The 24,182-nt window shown below is 43.6% G+C and overlaps 1 protein-coding gene across 4 annotated transcripts in view; it reads left to right on the top strand.

Moving 5' to 3' along the window:
* Positions 1-22,383, top strand: part of LOC142503527 (interleukin-12 receptor subunit beta-2-like) — a 29,548-nt gene extending 7,165 nt beyond the window's left edge. Inside the window, exons 6-16 of one of the 4 annotated variants that reach the window (XM_075615864.1) lie at positions 1,701-1,840; positions 3,651-3,798; positions 6,637-6,716; positions 7,823-8,039; positions 14,212-14,379; positions 15,773-15,874; positions 16,538-16,693; positions 17,066-17,209; positions 17,956-18,052; positions 19,068-19,167; positions 20,455-22,383. In XM_075615864.1, the coding sequence (XP_075471979.1) occupies positions 1,701-1,840; positions 3,651-3,798; positions 6,637-6,716; positions 7,823-8,039; positions 14,212-14,379; positions 15,773-15,874; positions 16,538-16,693; positions 17,066-17,209; positions 17,956-18,052; positions 19,068-19,167; positions 20,455-20,877 (1,775 nt within the window). In that variant the 3' untranslated portion in view covers positions 20,878-22,383. Of the gene's footprint in view, positions 1-1,700; positions 1,841-3,650; positions 3,799-6,636; positions 6,717-7,822; positions 8,040-14,184; positions 14,380-15,772; positions 15,875-16,537; positions 16,694-17,065; positions 17,210-17,955; positions 18,053-19,067; positions 19,168-20,454 lie in introns of all 4 variants that reach the window. The other 3 variants (XM_075615863.1, XM_075615866.1, XM_075615867.1) reach the window with 3 other exon arrangements.
* The last annotated feature ends 1,799 nt before the right edge of the window (positions 22,384-24,182 follow it).

Genomic DNA, 24,182 nt, shown 5'->3' with positions numbered 1-24,182 from the left:
TTAGGGCTTCAGGCACTCTTCTTCTCTCTAACTGCCACCGCAGCTGCAGCTAGAGAGAAGGAGAGAGCCTGAAGCCCTTGCTAGTTGCCTGTGAACACGGAGAATAAGGACGGTTTGCTTTACCCTGATATACTTACCTTTACTGCGGGTAGCTGTTCACGGCAGAGCTAGATGATTGCATAACTCTGTGACTTTTTGCTTAAGCTTTCATTCTTGTGTCTTATAGGGGGGATAAGGGTCAAGGGAAGTACCTTGAGGTTCCTGTGAACCCCAGGGAACGGGCCAGAAGAAAGGGTTCCTACCCTGAAACGTTGCCCCTCTTACCCTACCCCAGCGTCTTTATATGTTTTTCTGTTCCCCATACCCTCATTTTTACCTCACACGTCCCTTTCCTTTGTATCTCTTCCCCCCCCCCCCCCCCCCCACCCTAGTGTGATAATTAGAGCTGTATACTTTGCTAAATGAGTCGGTGAGCAGTTCCAATTTTGTACATTTATATTTTTCACGCTATTAAATTTGTGGCTTATTCTGAAACTATCTCCATGTTTCCATCTATTATAGTGTGCTGGAGCCTACTTTGGGATTATCATGCACACGGCATTGAGACTGCTCAGTCCAGGGGTGCCGCAGCAGCAATGATTGATGGGGTGCCATTTGTAGGGAGCTCTGTCAGTTTGCTTGCTGCGTGCCCAAAACGCGGAGAAAATTGGCACCTTTCAGCAGGCTCCAAGATGCTTTGCAACGGCCCTGAGAAATACCACCATGCTTCTCCGCTTCTGGTCATCTGGTGGTTGCGACAGGAAAAGGTAGAGGAACATACAGCACTAAAGATGTTTCCTGCGACCTGACCTGTCATTTTAATTTTTTTCATGGTAATAACGAAACCCTTTCACTGCTAGAAGTGAATATAATGCTTCACACAACCAACAACTGCACCAAAGGAAGAAAGAGGGAGAGATGGAGTGTAGAAGCTTCACGGAAACCCAATGTAGAAGATCCTTCTCATAAGCAGAGATGAAGCTTGATTCCCGTTTAATATGGACATTATCTGACAATCCTTGTTGTACGTGTCCCATTCTCTTTGGGTTTCTTTGTTCTGTCCTGTAAGTGGGTTCATTGAACTGAACGAACCAGTGTCCTCAAAATGTATTTGTTTATTTTTAGAGTACCACCTAGTACCGATTGACCTGGGACAACCACAGGCCACTTTGGCCTCGCCGCTGTAATTCTGTACATAAATAATTGCAGCTTTCCCTCTGAAACATCTGCAGGGATGTCTACATATCAGAGCTAGCAGCTTCCCTTATCCATTACGTTGCTATAGCACTACATTGGGGGGTTCTAGTTAATTCTCTTTTTTACCTCTCTTATAGTGGGTGCAAATAGAAACAGGACAACTGTGTATGGAGTATGGATGCAGGGGGGAGGCTGCATGTTACTCCTACACTCTGTGCCAACACTTTAATCTTCTGAGGACCTAAACTAGGGGTCTCAACGCCGTTCTCAAGGGCCACCAACAGCCCAGATTTTATGGATATGCCTGCTTCAGCACAGGTAGCTTAATCAGTGTCTTTTACTGAGCCACCTGTGCTGAAGCTGGGTTAGCCTTAAAACCTGTTGGGGGTCTTGAGTACTGGAGTTGAGCACCCCTGGCAGAGATGACACTATACTTAACCAGAAATGTGTTTTCCTCCTCTTAGTGAAACCCCATCCCCCAAACCCTATATTATTGGAATTTCACAACTCTTCAACTATCTGCACTGTCCGATTCCATGATCGTCAGGACACTTCCCATTTCCGATTACGATACCGGCCCGTCGACGACATCGCTTGGCAAATGGTAACGTTTCCACAAACAAGCCTGTGGTTTATTGTTCTTCCTTACTGCAGTACTATTTTCGGGGTGCCCATCCACTTTTTATTAGCTACGTTTTGTAAAAATTCATTTGAATTGGGCAAGTGTTTAACGCAGGAAAAAGACAAACTGAAAGTCTGTGCCTTCTAAAAAAGATCATTTATTAAGATACACAAAAAAGACGTTCCGGTTCCAATATGGACCAACCCTTATGAAGGTTCATATTTGGACCGGAACGTTGTTTTTTGGATATTAATAAATGATCTGTTTTAGGCCACGCCTAGTGCCGGCGACGGCGACACGACGCGTGACGTCACCCATCGCCTCAAGCGAAAGTTGTATTTCGCTTTGCGGCGGTGTCACATGAGGCGACAGCCCCTGAAAAATCAAATAATTACGGCTACCAAAAATTGCATCGCCCCGTCGCGCTTACTATAAGCGCACGCAGCAGCGACAATGCATTTGTTTTCGGGTGACGTCGCATCGTCGTCACTGTAAGTGCGGCCTTAGAGTGCACAAATTGACATGTAGTTGGTCTGTTGAACTTTGGGCAATTTTGACCCTTTGCCTCCTGGTTATCCACCTACCATTATTCTCGTGTTTGTTTGCATATTACACCTTATTCATTCTTCTTTCTTAGGAGTACCTGGTCTGAGTTCTACTTTTCAGAACTCAAGAAAAGGCCTGTAAATATGTCTGCTAGTACACTGCGGTTTTTGCTGTTGTGGGAAACTATACAAAATGTAATTGTGACATTTTTAGTGGGCGGATTTCCCCAAAATTCTATTCCTTGTGAAATTTTTCTCCAAGCATCAAAGGGCTAATAGCTAAATTTAGCCAACGTTCTGCAAAATATCCCCAGACAATGAACGCAACATCGTGTGAGCCCTAATTATACTCCCAGCATTAAGCGAATCGAGCAACTTTGAAAGAATTCTGAAGGCGAATCTAGTGATTTTAGAGAATTGAGCAAATCCCGATGAACATTTACTTATTTCATGTCTGGCACATCACTTGCTAACATTGACATGGTCCCAAATATTTTCGGAGCCAATAAAAAGTAAAGGTTTCCTGGTTCGCGACCTTGGGAACATTTTTTGTACACCTCTAGTGAAGAATCCCCAGACCAGCCTTCACCTACCCAAAGATGAGATCATTATTTACTGTGTTTACCTAGAACGCGACCAAAATCCAACCACTCTTGAAGTGCAGAAAAAAAGCAATTATGTTGGAATACCTAACAATTGGATCAACAATCACATCTTCACCTGTGTATTTTACTGGTGGAAGTGTGTTTTGTAATGGACATGGAATCGAATAAACATTTTAATACCCAGATCTAAGAACTTTCTCCAAGTCTCATTCTTTTGCTAATCATAACCGCTCAAATCTAATTATGATTGCACATTTACATTTAGTTGGAATAGCTACGTGCTAGGTACCCCAACCAAAAATTGCGCGTCTCCTTGAAAGCGAGTGACCAAGCAGGCCAGTTAATATTGATCTTGAGCCCCTTGGAAAAGAAGCAGAGGAGACCTTTGTTAACAAGTTACACCTGTGTACATGTGTAATCTAGAATCTTTGTTTGTTTGTAATCTAGAATATGTACGGGTGTTTATAATCTAGAATCTTTGTAATCGAGAGCATTTTTTGTTCATTTATAATCTAGAACATTTGTGGGCATTTGTAATCTAGAACCCGTTTGTTTTTTCACCGTCATCTAGAACCTTGATGCTTGTTTGTAATCGTAGAGCTTGCATGTACAACGTACCTCCTTTTATCACAAATCATTTAGGTAGAAATCCTGAATACCAGAACTCATAACTTGACAGATCTGAGACCGTTCACGAGATACGAGTTCCAGGTCTCCTGCAGATTTCTGACTGACAAAGGAAAATGGAGCAACTGGAGCCCCATAGTGATGGAACAAACTCCAGAAGATGGTAAGTAAATAATATATATTCCAGACCTCGCTGCGTTCCCCCGTTCAGTTATCCACTCCACTGCCAGAGGGGGTCTGATTCAATCAATATTATTGGTATTATTGGGGTGTACAACAGAACCCTAAAAAAAATGAACAAGTTAAACAAATTACGTCAATCATTTTGAGACCAGAAGGGTCTCAGGACCTAGAAAATTATCCAATTCTACACCATCAGCAGCATGCTTCCGCTGACTATACTACTACACGTTTATAGCGTGTTTTGGTACGATAATACTAACTGGATAAAGCTTCATTTTCCTAATATGGGCAACCTATCAAAATCTCTAATAACAATGTTATTAATATTTTTTCCTACATTGCCCTGACTGTGTACGTCGCACTGGTGCACAGAATTGAACGGGCACGAGTCCCTTGCTCAAAGAGCTTACAATCTCTGTGATGTGTAATTCGCATTCTCCTCACCAAGCCAGTTTAGAAATCGAGCCCATCAGTTTCTTTTTGATGCATTCAAAGATGTAGGAACAAAAAGGTGCAAAATAATTTGTGGGTTTCATTTTCTGTTCATTTTAGGTTGTCTGAGTTCTGCATTCTCGGTGCCTTTTTCAGTTGCTAACAGATTGGTAATGTGTCTAAAACAGGGGCGGCCAACTGTAGCCCTCGAGCTACTAACAGGTCAGGTTTTCAGGATATCCCTGCTTCAGCACAGGTGGCTCAGTCATTATGTGGTGTACTGCGTAGCTCAGGAGTGGAGATAAAGTGATTTGCCCAAGGTGACAAAGAGCCGACACCAGGAATTGAAGACTGAGCCACTGATTGAGTCACCTGTGCTGAAACAGGGATATCCTGTAAACCTGACCTGTTGGTGACTCTCGGGGACTGGAGTTGGATGCCCCTGGTCTAGAACCTTTCCTGGGCCTTTTTTGTTTTTTTAATTTCCAATTCGTTTTTGTCGCTTTTGTAAAAAAATATTATCTTTGAGAGCGAATTCCAGAAGTATATGTCCGTGGAAAGATTTGCTAAGGTCTGCAACACGCCCGATTCGGCAGGAAATGCCAATAACCTGAATGGCAGTCAGCACCACATTGCGTGTGTCAATACACAACGGATCTCAGTCAATATTCCCGTATATCACTTACACAGACACATACACACATACACACAGACACACACACACTTACCAACACAGACACACACACACAGCCACACACACAGACACACACACACACACAGACACACACACAGACACACACACACACACTTACCAACAGACACAAGTTACCGGAGAAGGCAGAGGAGCAGCTATGGAGTGCTCTGCAGCGCCACCTGCTGCCCGGAAGTGGTTAAGCCGGAAGAAAGCCCTTCTCGCTTCCTTCCTCCAGCTGTTCTGTGATCAGCGCCGCACTCCGCTGCCGGCATCCTCCCTCCTCCTACCCGCCCAAGCCTGTCCCTACCTGAAGACAGGCAGAGGGGCCGCCGACAGGGGGGAGAGCAGGCTCCCCAAGAGTGGGGGCCCCCGGGCTATAGCTACACCTCTGTAACTTGGGCTTTTCTGTCCTTTGTTGTGTACATGTGACCACGCTCGGTAGCGCTCCTTTTGACACTAATATATATATAATTATGTGTGGTGGGTTTTGGGGTTTCTTGAGCTTGCTGGGGTTTTGTGTTTATTTACTTTAATTTTCAGCTGGTATCAGTTATTTGGGGGTTAGTGCCCACCCCCCAGGGTTTAAGCTCGCCCCTCCCCATTTTCTAAATTAGCAGGTCTTTTTCATGCTCCTGGGGTTGGACAATGGGGTCATTCTCCCTCAAAATAGAGGTAAATGAGAATTGTATCAGGGAGTGTTAGGACCTGCTAACGGTCATGCCTTGAAGTGGCAGCAGGCTTAAAACGCTTTGGCCAAAGGGTTGAACTAAATGACCCTTTTTCAAGAGAATATATAGGTATTTCACTGGGTATTTTTGTCACATTGGATGTAGCATTAGGTTTTCTGTCTTTTGTTGTATACATTTTGCCACGCTCAGTAGCACTCCTTTTGACACTTACATATATACACATATGTATATGTATATATATGTATATATATATATATATATATATGTATATGTTTATATATATATATATCATAATACTGAGTTAAGTTATGGTGAGTAAAAAAAAGTGACAAAAACCCTCCACAGATAAGCAAATATGCAAATACAACTGTATGCTCATCTGCATGTCTACAGTTGTATTTGCATATTTGCTTTCCTGTGGAGGGTTTTTGTCACTTTTTTTACTCACCATAACTTAACTCAGTATTATGGTATAGCCTATCCCATAGCCTCTCATGCATACCCAGTTAAAATCAACCCCACACTGATGAGACCCATCAAGGTCGAAACATCTGTCTGTGGGTGGTTATCTGGGTATGCACCTTAACCCTGGCTGTGCTCAAAGCTGTGACCATGCAGCAAGCTTAAGCCTATAGGGAACCATGTTAAAAATGGTTTTTGAGGCAAAAAGTGACACTGTGTGCTCATTTGCATGTCATTTCCCAGAATCCCTTGCTGCAGTGGAAGTGCTGTATGCTGGGTGATGATGGGGAAAGGCGGGGTTGCAGACCTGTCTTAGACATGCAGATGAGCATACAGTTGTATTTGCATATATATATATATATATATATATATATATATATATATATATATATATATATGTGTGTGTATATATATATACATATACATATGAGCTTGCTGGTATTTTGCGTGTTTATACACACATACACACACCGTTTATAATATTAACAATATATTTTCGTTTTTTCCATTACATTTAATCATTTTCTTTTTTTTTAACTAGTGCCAAATGAACGGCTGGATATCTGGTATAGATTGCAGGATGTCAATGACAAAATACAGAATATTACTCTTTTTTGGAAGGTAAGACTGATGCAGTTCAACAATATGAGGTTTATATAGTTAGTTCCCATGACATTAATTCCAAAGTTTAAATTCACACTTATTTGTGACTGTGTTGGGGCTTTTATTACAGTTTATTTCCTATACTGTCTCTGTGAGTCAAGTTTACGGGAAATCCCTTCTTTCTGCGTGTCCTTGCACACATCTTTATCGGTGCTGCTGTTACCGGTGCGGGATAGGTACCGGCATTACCATATTCCTGGTTTATTATTTTGTGTTATTTGCTGTGTGGGTTATTCTTCTCATGCCTTTGTTAAGGTTAGTGTTGTGCTTGAGAGAGAGAGACAGATATACCTGTGAATACACCTAAGTTACCTGGGAAAAATATCAACTATATTTAAATGATGTAAATGAGCATATTCCCTACGTGTCCCTGCTGTGCTCACAGATCTCTCCATACGTGGAGCATAGGGTAAGCTATTTGGGGGAATGTAAGTGAACAAGCCCTGCACTCCTCTCTTATATTTGAATAAGGCTTTCACTCTGGGAAAATACCGTCGGTTCCTGCTGTAGGTTATGCCACGTTATTTGCCCAGATTTAATGGCGCTGAGTGAATCTCGCCCGAAGCATGACAGAGAATTTCTGTAGCGCTGATTTCTTTATTCCCGAACCACTGTCCTTTTCTGCCTCTTTCCCTTTTCTTTATATATAAAAGTTCTAACACAGGGGCGGCCAAGTCCAGTCCTCAAGGGCCACCAACAGGTCAGGTGGTCAGGATATCCCTGCTTCAGCACAGGTGGCTCAATCAGGGGCTCAGTCGAAGACTGTGCTGAAGCTGGGATATCCTTAAAACCTGACTTTGAAGACTGGAGTTGAGGACTGGAGGTGGCTCAATCTTTGACTGAGCCACTGATTGTGCCACCTGTGCTGAAGCATGGATATCCTTAAAACCTGACCTGTTGGTGGCACTTGAGGACTGCAGTTAGCCACCCCTGATCTAACAGATACATCTTGTGGTAGATTTCTTTGAAAGTTTTTGATGGCCTTTTCCTTTTCCGCTTGTGAAACCATTTGTTTGCTAAAACAAATAAGTCCAACCAGGTAAAGATGGAACTTTTGCTTTCAGAACATGAGCCTCTTACAAGCAAGAGGGCCGATCCAGTATTATGAAGTGGTATTTCATAAGGGGCAACAGCAGGTCCCGTCCCACAGACACAGAACCACGAACACCTGGTATACTGGAGACATTGACAAGAGCTCATATGTCATAGCTGTGTCAGCTCACAACTCGAGAGGAAACTCCCCTCCCACATACATCAACTTAACCGCTCAGGACATTTCAGGTAAATGCTGTTCCCGGTATTATATTCACGCGTTAACGCGTTTGTCTGGGGTCCAGTTGCTTGGGTCCTTAACCCCTCCAGTGCTGGATCTGCACTGCATTCTGCCGGTAGGTTTGATGTTATACAACCGGACACAGAAAGATGCAAACAATCGTTTCAGAATTTTTACCGGGAGAGCGGGCAGATTAAGGAGCAAAACATAACAGATCCTGCGCTCCTACCAAATTGGGCTAAAATATACTAGTGGCGTTTACATTTAGTCTCCGTAACTAAGGAGTCGTTTGGTTGCATCTTTTGTTCAAAACATGATCCAGGTACCTACACTGAATAGAAACAAAAAAAGAACAGCGCAAAAAAACCATAGTGTAGTATATTTAAATAGTTTTATAAAAAATAAAGGTGAGTATTGCACGTACATCAAAAAGAAGGGTTAATAGCAAGACATGTTAGGGACATGTTACCACTCGGCAGGCATAACGGGATACAGGCACCGGGAATTGGACGTCCTCCCTCAAGATGCTGGTATCTGGATGCGGAGTATACAGCTCAGCTCGGTTCACAGCGTTGGGGAACCTTCCCGCGCCTTCACGGAGCTCACAGCAGTTGTTCTCAGGGGTGGATCACCGCGTCTCTTCCTGGTTAGTCCACGTTGGCGTGTGACGTCATCCGGCAGCGTCTCTCGGCCTAACCAGGAAGAGACGCGGTGATCCACCCCTGAGAACAACTGCTGTGAGCTCCGTGAAGGCGCGGGAAGGTTCCCCAACGCTGTGAACCGAGCTGAGCTGTATACTCCGCATCCAGATACCAGCATCTTGAGGGAGGACGTCCAATTCCCGGTGCCTGTATCCCGTTATGCCTGCCGAGTGGTAACATGTCCCTAACATGTCTTGCTATTAACCCTTCTTTTTGATGTACGTGCAATACTCACCTTTATTTTTTATAAAACTATTTAAATATACTACACTATGGTTTTTTTGCGCTGTTCTTTTTTTGTTTCTATCTAGCATGGTGTTTGAACCATTCCCACTGATCAGCAGCACAAAACATCACCTATCAGGTTGTATTATTAATTTATATATAAGTCACTTTTCTTTAGCACAGACCACATTGAGCGCAACTTTTTTCTGTTTTCACCTACACTGAATATAGGTCATTTTTGGAGCAGCCTAATGCAAATAGACTACCCCAGGGTTGGCCAAACCCAGTCCTCAAAAGCCACCAACAGGTCAGGTTTTCAGGATCTCTCTGCTTCAGCACAGGGGGCTCAGAGACTGCACCACCTGTGCTGAAGCAGGGATATCCTGAAAACCTGACCTGTTGGGGGGGGGGGGGTCTTGAGGACTGGAGTTGCCACCCTGGTCTAAATGGAATAGTATGTTATCTTTTATTTTTAAGAAGTTGCACACAACTTTTGTTTCTTTGGCACGCCCCCCCCCCCAGGGGGGGCAGGATATTTTTCTGGTGGGGGGGCACGGGCAGTTGCATAGGCCCCACGTTCTTCCCCCAGGTATTTAATGCCGGGGCATCGCGTGGGGCCTCTATAACTGTTTACTTACCGGGTTTCAGCAGCTCTGTGATACGTCGCCATGGCAACGCGGCGTCAAATGACCCAGCAGCGTCATCTGAGGCGGACGAAGGTAGTCAGGGGGTGTGCGAGAGCCGGGGGGAGAGAGACAGGGGGCGCAGCACTAAAAGTTTGCGCTCCCCTATTCTAAATTATGGAGATGGAAATAATTGTTCTAAGAATACTAAACAATGTACTGACAAGACCATTGCAGCGCAATAATGCACATTATAGGCTAAAGCTGTTACATTCCGGGCATTATTGAAATCCTTGCTCACACGAACATAGTGACTCATCGCTCACCTAATAGTATTGGGTAAAAAACTTGGTGCATAGGGAAATTAAACTATTAACTACTTAAACTAGTGGCCACCAGGGGTCACTATAAGCCCTATAACATTGCACTCTGAAGTTACAACATCCAGTTATAGACGTCGTGAATGAATGGATATTGTATATTTAATAGGACCAAAAGAGAGATCCAAAAGACCCCATAGCAACAGACTCAAAAACGTAATTAAAATAAAAAAAATAACATTTTATGAAACCAATCAACAAACACACAAATAGGGAAACATATAGACAAGGATATTAACATCCCCAGCTGAAGGGACGCTAGTTATAGGGTAAGCTGGTATCTAAATATAACCTATGCTCGTAAGGAAAGGTATCCCATAAGTATATAAGGTATAGGAAGTATAAGGGATGGATAGGAATGTATATACAGATATACTGACAAGCTTCACATAAAGGTTAGATTGCCTTGTTAGTGATTGTAGCCACCCAAAATAGCGCATGTTAGGTGCATAGAAGGGTTTCTCTCCATATGAGTATCTTTCTCATTATATCTAAGACCATATACATTAATTACAAATGGATATCCGTATAGATACTCGTGTATCTCGTGACCAAGGGAGGTGGTATACCTCAAAGGAGTAAGTATAACAGAATGGTCACGTTACCTACAGGTGGCGTTAGTGTGGCACTAATAGCATTATTACCTGAGTATCCGCGTAGGTATGGTCAGGGAGAGGAACCAAGTACATTTCTATGTCCAGCGCTATACTACCTTATCTTCAGACCCCATATACACAGACCGTCTCTTCCTGGTGTACGTCATACGTCTGACGTCACCATGACCCGACGTACGTTTCGCGTGCTTCAGGCACGCTTCTTCAGGGGGAGGAGTCACATCACAGTGGATGTCAGGTTTTAAAGTCAGTTGCCAAGGAGGAGCCGCATTATTAACCAATGAGTGGTGGGTATCTGGTCGTGCCTCTGGATGGGTGTGAACAGACTGCGGCACATAAATACATATACAGGGAGTATATATAGGTCATCAAGACACTGTGTATATAGTGTTTTTGGCAGGAAGAGTGTCTGAAATGAAGGGGGAAAAATAATAAAGGATAAAATGCATTGTACAGAGACCTAAAAAATAAGTTATGTTGTCTCTATGATCTTAACACATATAAATACAGCTGTCTCTCTCGGCGCCTATGCACATCATTTATCTCTGCTAATGTGCACTAAGTGCTTTGTTTGGATTCCGTATTGATCACATCACATCTTTTGACGATATCCATATCACGATATCACTGGATGCTAAATATCGATGTAACTTGCATCTTACATACCAGACATAGGCAGACATACATTCTGTCTAAGAGACAACATAACTTATTTTTTAGGTCTCTGTACAATGCATTTTATCCTTTATTATTTTTCCCCCTTCATTTCAGACACTCTTCCTGCCAAAAACACTATATACACAGTGTCTTTATGACCTATATATACTCCCTGTATATGTATTTATGTGCCGCAGTCTGTTCACACCCATCCAGAGGCACGACCAGATACCCACCACTCATTGGTTAATAATGCGGCTCCTCCTTGGCAACCGACTTTAAAACCTGACATCCACTATCCCGTGATGTGACTCCCCCCCCTGAAGAAGCGTGCCTGAAGCACGCGAAACGTACGTCGGGTCATGGTGACGTCAGACGTATGACGTACACCAGGAAGAGACGTCTGTGTATATGGGGCTTGAAGATAAGGTAGTATAGCGCTGGACATAGAAATGTACTTGGTGTTACGCCGATGCTCGCCACAAACCGGGACCGGACCGCGGGGCTGAGGTGGGGTTATATAATCACCGACCTGAGTCCACGCAGACTGATCCGGAGTGCGCAGTTCAAAGTCGTACATCGCAGGGTCAGGATTGGAGAAGGCAGCATCGTCGTTATGGAAGCAGGAGTTTGGCAACAGGTAGTCAGGATTTCCCCGCTTCAGCTTAGGAGCGTGAGCGCGGGGGTGGCTTCTGCGCGAGGTGCGGCCTCGGCCCATGACGCCGATCTCAGCAGGAGGAGACAGCAGGCTGGCCGTAGTTCACCGCGGGGCAGCGTCGGGAAGAACCAACGCTTCAGCACAGAAGTCCAAGGCAGGCCACTGCAAGGGGATAGCAGCAGGACGCAGGAGAGGAAGGGTATCTACTGTTATGAGGGAATCCAGCAGTTACCAGTGCTGGCATCAACGCTTCAGCACAGAGGTCCAGGACAGGCCACTGCAGGAGAATAGCAGCAGGCCGCAGGACAGGAAAGGTAGCCACTGCTAGGAGGGAATGCAGCAGTACCAGTGCTGGCATCAACGCTTCAGCACAGACGTCCAGGGTAGGCCACTGCAAGGAGATAGCAGCAGGCCAGTGCTGGCAACAACGCTTCAGCACAGACGTCCAGGACCAGGCCTCTGGATACTCAGGAACTTGAAGGTAAGAACACTAGGAGAGGCCTGGGGTGGTTTGTGGCAGAGTCAGTAACATAGAGATATGAATAGTTATGCTCGGCGCTGGTTCAGAGCCAACGCCTAGAATATAAAGGGCGGAGATCCAATCACAGGAGGAGGGTGTGTGAGAATTCCTCCAATGAAGTAGCACAGGGTAGAAGCTGCAATGAGAGGCAGCACCTGTGCCATAGATTGCCAGAGGAAGCCTGCAACTGCACAGGTCTGCAAGGCAATAGTCAAAGCCAGTAGTGGATTCCTTACACTTGGTTCCTCTCCCTGACCATACCTACGCGGATACTAAGGTAATAATGCTATTAGTGCCACACTAACGCCACCTGTAGGTAACGTGGCCATTCTGTTATACTTACTCCTTTGAGGTATACCACCTCCCTTGGTCACGAGATATACGAGTATCTGTACGGATATCCATTTGTGATTAATGTATATGGTCTTAGATATAATGAGAAAGATACTCATATGGAGAGAAACCCTTCTATGCACCTAACATGAGCTATTTTGGGGGCTACAATCACTAACAAGGCAATCTAACCTTTATGTGAAGCTTGTCAGTATATCTGTATATACATTCCTATCCATCCCTTATACTTCCTATACCTTATATACTTATGGGATACCTTTCCTTACGAGCATAGGTTATATTTAGATACCAGCTTACCCTTTAACTAGCGTCTCTTCAGCTGGGGATGTTAATATCCTTGTCTATATGTTTCCCTATTTGTGTTTGTTGATTGGTTTAATAAAAAAATTTTTTTTTAATTTTAATTACGTTTTTGAGTCTGTTGCTATGGGGTCTTTTGGATCCCTCTTTTGGTCCTATTAAATATACAATATCCATTCATTCACGACGTCTATAACTGGATGTTGTAACTTCAGAGTGCAATGTTATAGGGCTTATAGTGACCCCTGGTGGCCACTAGTTCAAGTAGTTAATAGTTGAAATCCTTCTTCTCTGATTGGTGTAGAGGGGACCTGCAGTGTGTGTTTTGTGGGTGTAGAGGGTGATAGGAGGGCTGCAGTGTGTGTTTTGTGGGTTTACAGGGGGCTGCAGTGTGTTTGTGGGTGTAGAGGGGGGCTGCTGTGTGTCTTCAGTGTGCGTTTTGCGAGTGTAGATGTTGGAGGAGGGCTGCAGTGTGTATATAGAGGGGGGCTGCAGTGTGTATATAGAGGGGGGCTGCAGTGTGTATATAGAGGGGGGGCTGCAGTGTGTATATAGAGGGGAGCTGCAGTGTGTATATAGAGGGGGCTGCAGTGTATATAGAGGGGGGCTGTATGTATGTACAATTTCATTTTAATAAACACACGCATTAAAAGCATAAGAATGTAGACTATCACGCTGTTAAAAATCAATACGATTTTAAAAAGCGTCTATCTTTTTAATTAAAATTTTAAACAATAAATAAAAAAAATAAGTCCACATTTAGCCTCTAATAGTAATAATCAACTCAGAACAGGGCATTACTGGCCAATAATGCCCTGGCTGTGTTACCTCGGCTTCGCCTCGGGCCTTTACTCCTCCAGCCAGGGCATTATTGGCCAGTAATGCCCTGCGCTTTGGGGATTATTACTTAAGTAAGGACTGAGGATAACTTTACGCAAACACACTTTATTATTAATAATAATACATTCCTACAAATATTATTTGGTAAAATTAGGCGTCTTCTGTCCCTGTATTTCGGTGGAGTTTAGCAGGCCGCGTGCTTGTCTGTGTTCAGACTTTTCAAACACCTATTTTATTAGTTATTTCTCTCACCTAATGCCGCTTTGTATTTCCCAATTAAGGTTTACCTTTTCCTTCCGATGTTGCAGCGGAAGCGCGTTCTAACGGCAGCATCACAGTAACCTGGGGGTCGCCGGTGAGGAGTGTCATGTTGACGGCAGAATACGTAGTGGAGTGGGGAGAACAAAGTCAAAGAAATCGGACTTTTAAAAACTGGGTTAAGGTTCCCAAGTCTAACCGCTCCACAACAATATCAGGTGATCGTTTGGTCCGTTTAGTCTCTAATAATAAGTTGTTTCTTGTATTGCGCCGACAGCGTACGCCGATCATAGTACGCTGCACGTAGAATTTTTTGCAGACATGAGTCCCTGCTCCGTAGAGCAGGGGGAGCTCGACTCCAGTCCACAAGACCTCCCAACAGGTCAGGTTTTAAGGAGATCCCAGCTGGGATATCCTGAAAACATGTCCTGTTGGTACTTGCCAGATGTCCAGTATTTAACTGGATTGTCCTGAATTTGGACACTGTCCAGTAAAAAAAAAAAAAAGTAGAGGTAATACTGGACATGACTGTGCCTGGTATTACCTCTCTGGGCATAGTGAGCTGACAGGCTTGGGGGGCGGCGGAATTTCCCAGAGCAGGGCTGTTCAGCTTCCTCTAGAGGGCGAGAGTCCCCTCTCACCATTTGGTCCAGTATTTTTGGAGAAGCCATCTGGCAACCCTAGGTGGTGGCCCTTGAGGACAGGAGTTGACTACCCCTGGGTTACAGTATTATTTAGGTTCCCACGTGAGCAGTCATACAGTTTTGTCATCACTTTTTAAGGTAGGGGAGGAGTATATTATTATCCTATTCTGCACATATTTCATGTGAATGTACTGCAGCATCCTCCAATAAAATAATATAAGGATTTAAACGTCTCTATATATAGCCAATAAAATATACAAGAGTAAGAAGGGGTAGAGGGCGGTGCACTGCTAACCTGGTAGTGAAACACTGAGCGCAATCTCAGAAAAATTAGGTTTAGTAAAAAAATCGGAAAAAAAACACATGGATCCAAAAACCGCTCCGACGCGTTTCGTACCATGCAGGGTACTTTGTCAAAGAGTGACTCTCAGTGTTTCACTACTTGGTTTGCAGTGCACTGCCCTCTTCCCCTTCTTACTCTTGCTACACATCCTGGCTGGAGCGCGCTACGGGTATACAGGCAATCAGCTGCTAAACTCTAACAGTGCGTACGCTCATTTTGGTTTCTCTAGACCCAGTGTGTGACATTAGGGCAAGATGGGGGTTGCGGGTGCAGGGGAGCAGTTTTCTTACCAGGCATTTCTCTTATCAGGGAGTGCTCCGGTTTGGATGGCTTCCCCCTACCAGCTACATTCACCCCCTACCCTGTTATATTGTCCACATGTGCATTGGGTTTTATATCATTATTAATTTATAACAGCATTGCCTTTTACCAACATATAGTCTTTACAAATGTATGCATTGATTTATTTCCATTGCCTGGTTATTCTTTGAGCATCAGATATGGGGTTCATTTCCCGTTCTCCACAATTAAATATACAGCCTTTAATTGCGAATGTTCAAAAGTTACTACTACCTAAAATGATTCCAGTTGTGCTTAATTGAATGATGTGCATTTTTTATGCAGGCGACATAAAGCCCTATGTGTGCTATGAATTTCGGGTATATGCAGTGAGTGAACAAAGAATGGGTATCCCCACCAAGACAACAGCATGTTCCAAACAGAAAGGTATTTGTGGTCATTCCAGACTCGTTTCTTTTTTGTTTAATAAAATAGAGGCTGTACCACTAACCAGGCAATGTTCCAATATGCACACCTTCGTGTTCCCAAACACACCACTTTTAGCAGGACATGATTGCCTCAAGACGATTGCCAAGGATGCACTGAACTTACAAGACCCCAAAATACAGGGAGGAAATGGCTGATGTGCACTGTGTAATGACACCGCAGCTATACAATATGCCTTATTTAAATGTGGCTCAAAATAAACTTTCCTTTGACGCGTACAATATTGTAGCCTTTCATGTTGGTGTTGAGAAGATAAATCAGCCGACCGCTATTACAATTATTCCCCTGCCTTTGTAGAGGTGTTAAACCATAATAAAGACTTTTTTTTTTTTTAAATCCAATATCTATCAATACCTGGGAATAAAATACCTGATTTTCTAAATCTCCAATATAATGGAAACTAAACCAGAGCCCTCCGCAGCCAGTACACCCAAACGCATCCGTATTCATATAACACCACATATTGTAGGATAGGCATTTAGCACAAGAGACAACGTAATTATCATTAATGCTATGTTGGCCTACAATATTGGATATATGTATACTGAATCCCAACAACGTAATAAAACCATTTAAACCCCTCTCTCTCTCTCGTTCGTCTAGCTCCTTTGACCGGTCCTGAATTTTATGTTGAAGTACAGAATGATAACGTTTTGGTTACATGGAAAGAAATCCCCCCAGAAAAGCAAATGGGATGTATTATTAAATATAATATATACATGCAGAACCTATTGTCAAAGTCTACTACCAAGATCATCAGTGAGTATGTTGAAAAAAGCAGCACACACGTATTTTAACTACATCAGGCAGCTCAGGGGCAGCCAACTCCAGTCCTCAATGGCCACCAACAGGTCAGGTTTTCAGGATAACCGTGCTGGCTCAATCAGTCCCTGCTTCAGCACAGGTGACTTGGTCTCAGCTTCAGCACAGATGGCTCAATCAGTGGCACAGTCTTTGACTGAGCCTCTGATTGAGCCACCTGTGCTGAAGCAGTGATATCCTGAAAACCTGGCCTATTGGTGGCCCCTTGAGGACTGGAGTGGCCCACCCTGCATTAGGAGCCATGTTTGACCCAAACATATCCGTTTCATGGGTGGCGAAGCAGGTGTGACGTCGTTTTTATTTCTTTAGTATTCTCCAATCAATCCCTGAAAAATCAACACGAAATAAAGAGCGTTCAACGCAACGTTAATTATAATATATGGCTGACTAGTTCAACTGAAGCAGGAGAGAGCACCAACGCTCTCCTACAACAGATATACCCAAGCCTAGAAGGTAAGAATGTTACAAAAATAGAAACAATCTACTGCAAAATGGCAACTTCCTTTTGCATGAAGGGGGGGGGGGGGGGAGGAGAGGGGGTGACCCCGTTTGATATCAACTTGAATTACCTGTACTGGTATATTAGCTAATTAACCCCTTTAGTGCCTATTGATGCCCTGTATATGTCATGAGGCTTGCACACAAATGGCACTTGTGACGTAAAGGGTCGCCAGGTGTCCAGTATTGAACCGGACTGTCCTGTATTTGGACACTGTCCAGTAAAAAAAATCAAGGTAATATTGGACATGTGTGTGTCTGGTATTACCTCTCTGGACAGTGACCTTACTGGCTTGGAGGGCTGTTGCTAAGGAGCTGGGCAGCTTCTGCCCTTCCTGATTGGCTGCATTACATAGCAGCAGCCAATCAGGAGGTGTGAGGAGCCCGAGGGTGGGGCTAAGGAGAGGAAACAGCATTTAGGTGTGTGTACCGCGTCGCACCTTTCACCATGTCCACTATTTTTTGGAGAAGCCACCTGGCAACCCTAGTGACGTACCACATATTTCATGGCACTATCCTAGTGTCCCAGGGGTAGCTTGCAATCCACACGGAACAGGAAGACGCTCCCCGTCTGCCGATGTCATAATGCCGTTAGCATCATGTGATCGCGCAGGAGTGGTCACATGATCAGGAAGTGCCGGTGAGGGACGAGGCAGGACCAGCTATCGCAGAAAGGGTTAAATGAATTGTTTATTTCCTAGGTACTTTTGAAAATTATGTGAAGATTTGTGTGATCACCACCATGTTATCTGCATTATCGCTGTCTTGTGTTTGCTGTTTCCCACCAGTCAGACAAAAGTGAGTATAACCTGTAAAAACAGAACATATTATTAAAAAGTTGGATATTAGGAGCAGTTCCCTCTGCTCGTTTGTTATTTGGACTCTCTCCCCTCGCCCCACCCTTTGGTTCCCAAGATATTTACTTGGAAAGTTGCCACCTGTACCAGTTACCTCCAGGGGAAACAAAATGGCGTTTGACATGGGTAACTTTAATATGTGGAAGTACCAGGGGCACCAATTAAAGCAGCAGTCCCCACCATTGCTCCCCTGTAATTTTTATACTCAACAGTGCTGGGGACCCCCTAGTTGCTAAGACACCTATGGGTATGTATCTCAGCAAGTAAGGGGTCACCGCAGCTGGTGTGTGTAAGAGAGGGCGGGGGGATGACTGCAGTTTTAATTAATCACTTAAGAATGCAGAAATGTAAGTGTGTTCCATATCCAGCCAGAGCACTAATTATCAGGGAAATTAGCACGATAATTGCTGCGTTTATTATGAAAGTATTCCCCAGGGAAACCTCAATTTCAGGCTTTGGCATGTGATTTGTTTAGCACTTAAAGTACCTAGGTTGTGCATGGATATTAATACAGGAACAGCCACATAATCCATGTATATACCTTCATAAACCCCCAATGTACATTAGCCCACAGGGGGAGCTCCACGGCCTCACCGACTTCCCAGCAAGCATGTGATGTAAGACAGTGTGGCTTTTCCCCCATTCAGAAGTGGTTAGATTACAGCTTTTGCAATGGTTAGTTACATTAATTAAGCTGGTACTGAATTGTTAAACGAGAGGCCCCGTAGCCATGGGGTGCTCAATTACAGTCCTCAAGACACCCCCCCCCCCCTAAAAAAAAAAAAGGTTTTGATTAATGAAATCCCTGCTTCAGCACAGCTGCTCAGTCGAGCCATCTGTGCTGAAGCTGGGATAGCCTTAAAACCTGACCGGTTTGTTTGAGGGCTTGGACTTAGACTATGTACAGCATAAGCCTGAAGTAGTGAGTGTGTTCACATCATTGTATTCGTTGCTAGATTGCGGCATGCCCTCGCTCGGATTCTGCCTCTCTGGTGCAATAAAACCGTTCCTGACCCAGCTAATAGTACCTGGGCTAAAGAATACACAACTCACAAGGTAAATGAGACTTCATCATGCACGTTTTCCTGTCCCTGCTTTTGATGCCATTTGACGCGCTATTCCTGCCAAAATATGTTCAGCTCAGCAGCACTAGAAGAAAAATGCGTGTGCATTTAATGACGCATGCGAAAATCCCCCATTTCCAACAAACATATGGGCAGTTTAGTGTATTATAAACACTTGTTCATATTGTTTTAAAAACGGTTACAGCAGCATTACGGTTTATGGGGGAAAGAAACAGCTGTTTTTATATTATGTTTGACTCTGTAAAATAATTTTCACACGCAGTAATATCTGGGTACTTTAAAATTCCTGACAAACATTGTATGTAACAGGTGACCAGGAAGGCTAATTGTTCATTGCAAACCCGGAGTACCCGATGACAACTAGTTATTAATCTGCATACTAGTTTGTGTAATTAACATGTGCGTGTAGTGACAGAGATGGAATGCAGAGGTTTTAAGCAGTGGTGTCACTAAAAAGTGACTGCAATGCTGGGGTGCTCAACTCCAGGCCTCAAGCGCCCTAACAGGTCAGGTTTTCAGGATATCCCTGCTTCAGCACAGGTGGCTCAATGGGTGGGGTGTGTGGGGGGAGGGTTTACCTTTCACTGACAGTAAATTTGTACAAAACAGAAGAGCTTAAGGCTGAGACGGTGCTCAAGACACCTCCCTGAGATTTAGGAATGTCAAATTATTTACAGTTGTTTTTAAAAAAACTGAGTAACAGGAATGGCTTATCATTCAATAAGTTGTTATGAAAACACATTAAAGCAGCATCGCAGGAAAAAAAAAATCTGAATTCAAAACCAAGGGGTCCAATATATACTTGAAGCATGTCTTAAGTAACATTTATATTAGGGAATGTTTTTCACCGTACAGGAAGGAACAAGACAATTTGATACACCAAAATGTATACAAATGTTGCCTTCCTGACACCGACTAACTAATAATCAAGCAGTCAGTTTGTGAATTAAAGTCACTAACACAGAGGAGTGCAGTTCTCGCCCTGCCTGCTCAGCTTTGGCGTCTAATAACGTTGCGGGGACATGTGACCATGTTGCCATGGCAATGCAACATCACCCCCCCCCATGATAGCGTAATTTGACGCCGGGTTACCATGGCGACGCTTCCTCGAAGACAAGATAGAGGAACTTACCGAGGCCTCGCCCGGTCCCCCGGCATTTAATTTAAATGCCTTGGGGGAGAGCGTGGGACCTCTCCAACCGCTGTTCCCACCCCCCACCACCACCATCTGCGTGACACTCCTTTCTTTTTTTCGAAGGACAAAATGAGGCTTCTTCCTAACCAATTACCCAGCACCTCCAGCTACGATGAAACTGAAACACTGGAAATAGAAGAGGTTTCTGGGAGAGATGAAACCCAGAATTTCAGTGGCGACCACACAAGCAATGTCTTACAAAAGGAAGACCTTATTCTGCAACAGAAAGATGCAGTAGTGCTGTCTAAGTGGACTTTGAAATCTCAAGAACGCATGGTGGCACCTATATCCGATTATTTGGTCAACCAAGATATTACAGTAGACTATTTGCCAACAAACATGTCGACTGGTAGCACGGATGGCGAGGAAGAGAGCAGTGAAGACGAACATTTCCCACTGCGGTTTTTCATGCCAGCACTGTTTGTAGCTGGAGGGAAACTAACGTTGGATGCTGTTAAAATTGATTGCCTCGCTCTTGCTGAGTAAAGTTTGTATGCAATATCAGATACATCAGTTTTGGTCAACCACTTGTGTTCAGACTAGCATGTTGTAGTTTAAAAGACTATGTTCCTCGTGGATTTACTTCTGCATCAATATTAAAACTTACTAACATTTGCATTGAAATATGTTCTGCAGGTAACCAGATTATACAATTTAAGTTGCGACTATTACAATTTAATTTATAATTTTGTTTTATAATGTACAACCTGTAAATAAAGCCATTCAGAGCCAGACTTACCACGCAATACTATGCCTACCTACTAGCGCAGGGGTGGCCAACCCCAGTACTCAAAGGCCACCACGTCAGCTGTTCAGGATATCCCTGCTTCAGCACAGGTGGCAGTCATGACAGCCATTATGTGCTGAAGCAGGGTAATCCTAAAAAACTGACCTGTTGGTGGCCGTTGGAGGACTGGGCCACCTCTGTACTATACCATAAGAGACCTACCACCCATCCTAATGTACAGGCTGTAAGCGCTGCTTAATTAATATGGGCCTAATCTGAAGCACATCGTTTGTACCCACTTCCTTTTATATGCAACACTGTGTCTACCTTCAAATTATCAAGGTAAGCACTGCATTAGAAAGGTAATGTGAAGAGATGTTACTTGTTTCTATTCTAACCAGAAAACTGAAAAGAGCTAACGGATCCTTAAAGCTGCACTGTATATAAACCCCAAATCAAGGGGTAATAGTCAAAACGGTTATAATACACATGCACATTTAGTAGCTGCAAGTTCCTGAACAGCACTGCAATAGATTCCCCCCCGGGTGCTAGCGCCCCACCCCTGTACATACTAGTAATTCAGTTGAGCAGGCTTTCCTATTTAACCTAAAATTGTTTCTAGGCTAGAGTACAAACACACTAATCTACCAAATAAAACTATCACAGGATGAAACCATGGCTTCCTTTCCCCAACAAATCCACACCCACTTCTGAAATCTTAACCGCCTTTTATTGCTCCTCATTACAGTATCAGGGAGGACAGAGGAGCGGGGCCCTCACAGCGCGACCTATGGCCGAGTTCAGGGTGCTTACTACACGACGTGCGCACGCGCACTATCGGAACAATGACATGGTTTTCAATGAACCAAGTCAGGTTGCAATTTCTTGTGGCGGCAAAGTACAGCGTTGTCGCTGCTACATTTTGCCTTTAAAACCAAAATTGATGTTTTGGGGGCGGCAGTCGCGTCACATGAGCTGGTTCAGCGAACCAGCTCCGTGACTCATTGGTCACGCCCCCCGCCACCCAACTCCTGCAGCCTGAACGCAGATCGCTGGGCTGCAGGAGCGTGCGGTGGGGGCGCGCACGGGAGCACGCAGCATGCACCCTGAACTCGGCCTTACACCCTTTTTAAGCCATTAAGTATTAACATGCAAGTTAAAAAAATAAAATTATAGTGCTTTAGAGAATAGATACATAATTTCAGTTTTACACATTACACCGATTAAGAAAATTACATTTACCCTTACTTTCATGTATCCGTCCCTTAGAAGAAAAAAAAATCTATTTTTTCACCATTCTTAATCTTTGTACATTTTTGCTGCATATTACAGGGTCGTTTCCGCATACCAGTTTATTTATAAAGCTCCTACCAGATTGGGAGAAGTATTTCTGCTTTCATTGTTTCCTGTATGAGGTTAGTAGATAAACTGAAATCAGCAGTGCTTATGTATTTGCAAACTTTATCAGCACTACTGTTACATACAATGTTTATCATATGAAGTTTACTAAAGGTTACTCCATATTTCCTTAAATAATGGAATCACTCATTCTCTTCATTTCTATTGCGGGCCGAATACCATTGTATACATATCAGCGTTTCTGCCAAACCCTGGATATGAATAGGAATACTCCAGTACAGCAAATGCCATTTATATGGTTCTTAAAATATAGTGGTCAAGAATAGACTTCCCTTTTAATCGTCTATTTAACCGTCCTGTACACAAGGGCATTCTGTATCAGGTTATGGCAGCTTGCTTTGGTGGGATTGCTGCTTTCCACAGTTTCTATCAAAAGTCGTAAATTTTGTATGTGTTTGAAATTTGCGTTTGCTTTCCCACCGGTAAGCACATCACACACATTTCTGAACTAGAAAAGCATTTGAGATGCAAATCTAATATATGTTGCCAAGTGGCACTAGGGATTTAAATTGAAAATGAGGTGTTTGAGTGACAGCTGGAGGTTTAGAGGAAGGTTCTACTCCAATAAATTGCTAGGATTAACGAAAAAGAAACTCAAGAGCAACAATAATTTACAGCCAAATAAAATATACAACAGGAATGTATCTAGGACTAGAATCACTTAAGCAACGCTGTAACAGGTTAGAAATTAAGCACTATAGCTTTCACACCCAAACAAAAAATATGATATTTTATATTCCCCCTCCCACCTTTCAATTTAAGGGTCCGAGAAAGCAGGGGGTCCACAGAGGTGAAATCAACGCAGCTCAGCTCCGGAGAACCCCTGGCTGCAACGTAGTCAAACAAAATAACGCAGCCACTTTCTGCAGAAGTGCAAAAACTTCTGTTTTAAGCTACATATTTCTGATTCATTTCACTCATCTACACCCGTGGCAATGGATGGAACCAAAAAATAAATAAAACATTCCGAGTAAAATCTCCAAATCAATGAGTCACGATGTAAAAAGCACATAAATTAAGCGATTGGAACATCTCACGTTTCAGCTTTTAGGCCTCGGACCTGCATTTATTAAATCAAGTCATGGATATTCCAATCTCAAATGGGAATGAGATAGTATAATGTGAAACTGAATACATAGTAGTCTTATTTTGTTTTTGCAATAACAGTTGTCTACATAACAAGCCATACATACTTTCTGGTTTGAAAGACCACTTCTTAACCCTGTTTCACGGGACGATTGTTTCCATTGAATCTTTAACTATGAGAGCAATTAGTGCCACTTGCAAAAGGTGAACTACACCTGTGCGACTTGGGCGGGCCACCAACAGGTCAGGTTTAATGGATCTCAGCTTCAGCACAGATGGCTCAATCTTCAACTGACCCACTGATTGAGCTGCCTGTGCGGAAGCCGAGATATCCATAAAACCTGACCTGGTGGTGGCCCTTGAGCACTGAAGTTGCCCGCCCCTGATCTTGTCTAACCACAAAGGTCTTCTACATTTAGGCTTGTGTGGTCAGCAGGCTCTTTTGGTTAATTGAAAAAGAAATGTGTTCTGCAGGGAAGGGCATCTAATCCCATCATTACAATAAGAGGAAACCATTTGAAAAACCAAGTCATCATATTACCTTTCCTCAGACCGAAAA

This window comes from Ascaphus truei, chromosome 10 (genome assembly GCF_040206685.1).
Source record: "Ascaphus truei isolate aAscTru1 chromosome 10, aAscTru1.hap1, whole genome shotgun sequence".
Classification (NCBI taxonomy): Eukaryota; Metazoa; Chordata; class Amphibia; order Anura; family Ascaphidae; genus Ascaphus; species Ascaphus truei.
This window is presented reverse-complemented; position numbering and strand designations above follow the sequence as displayed.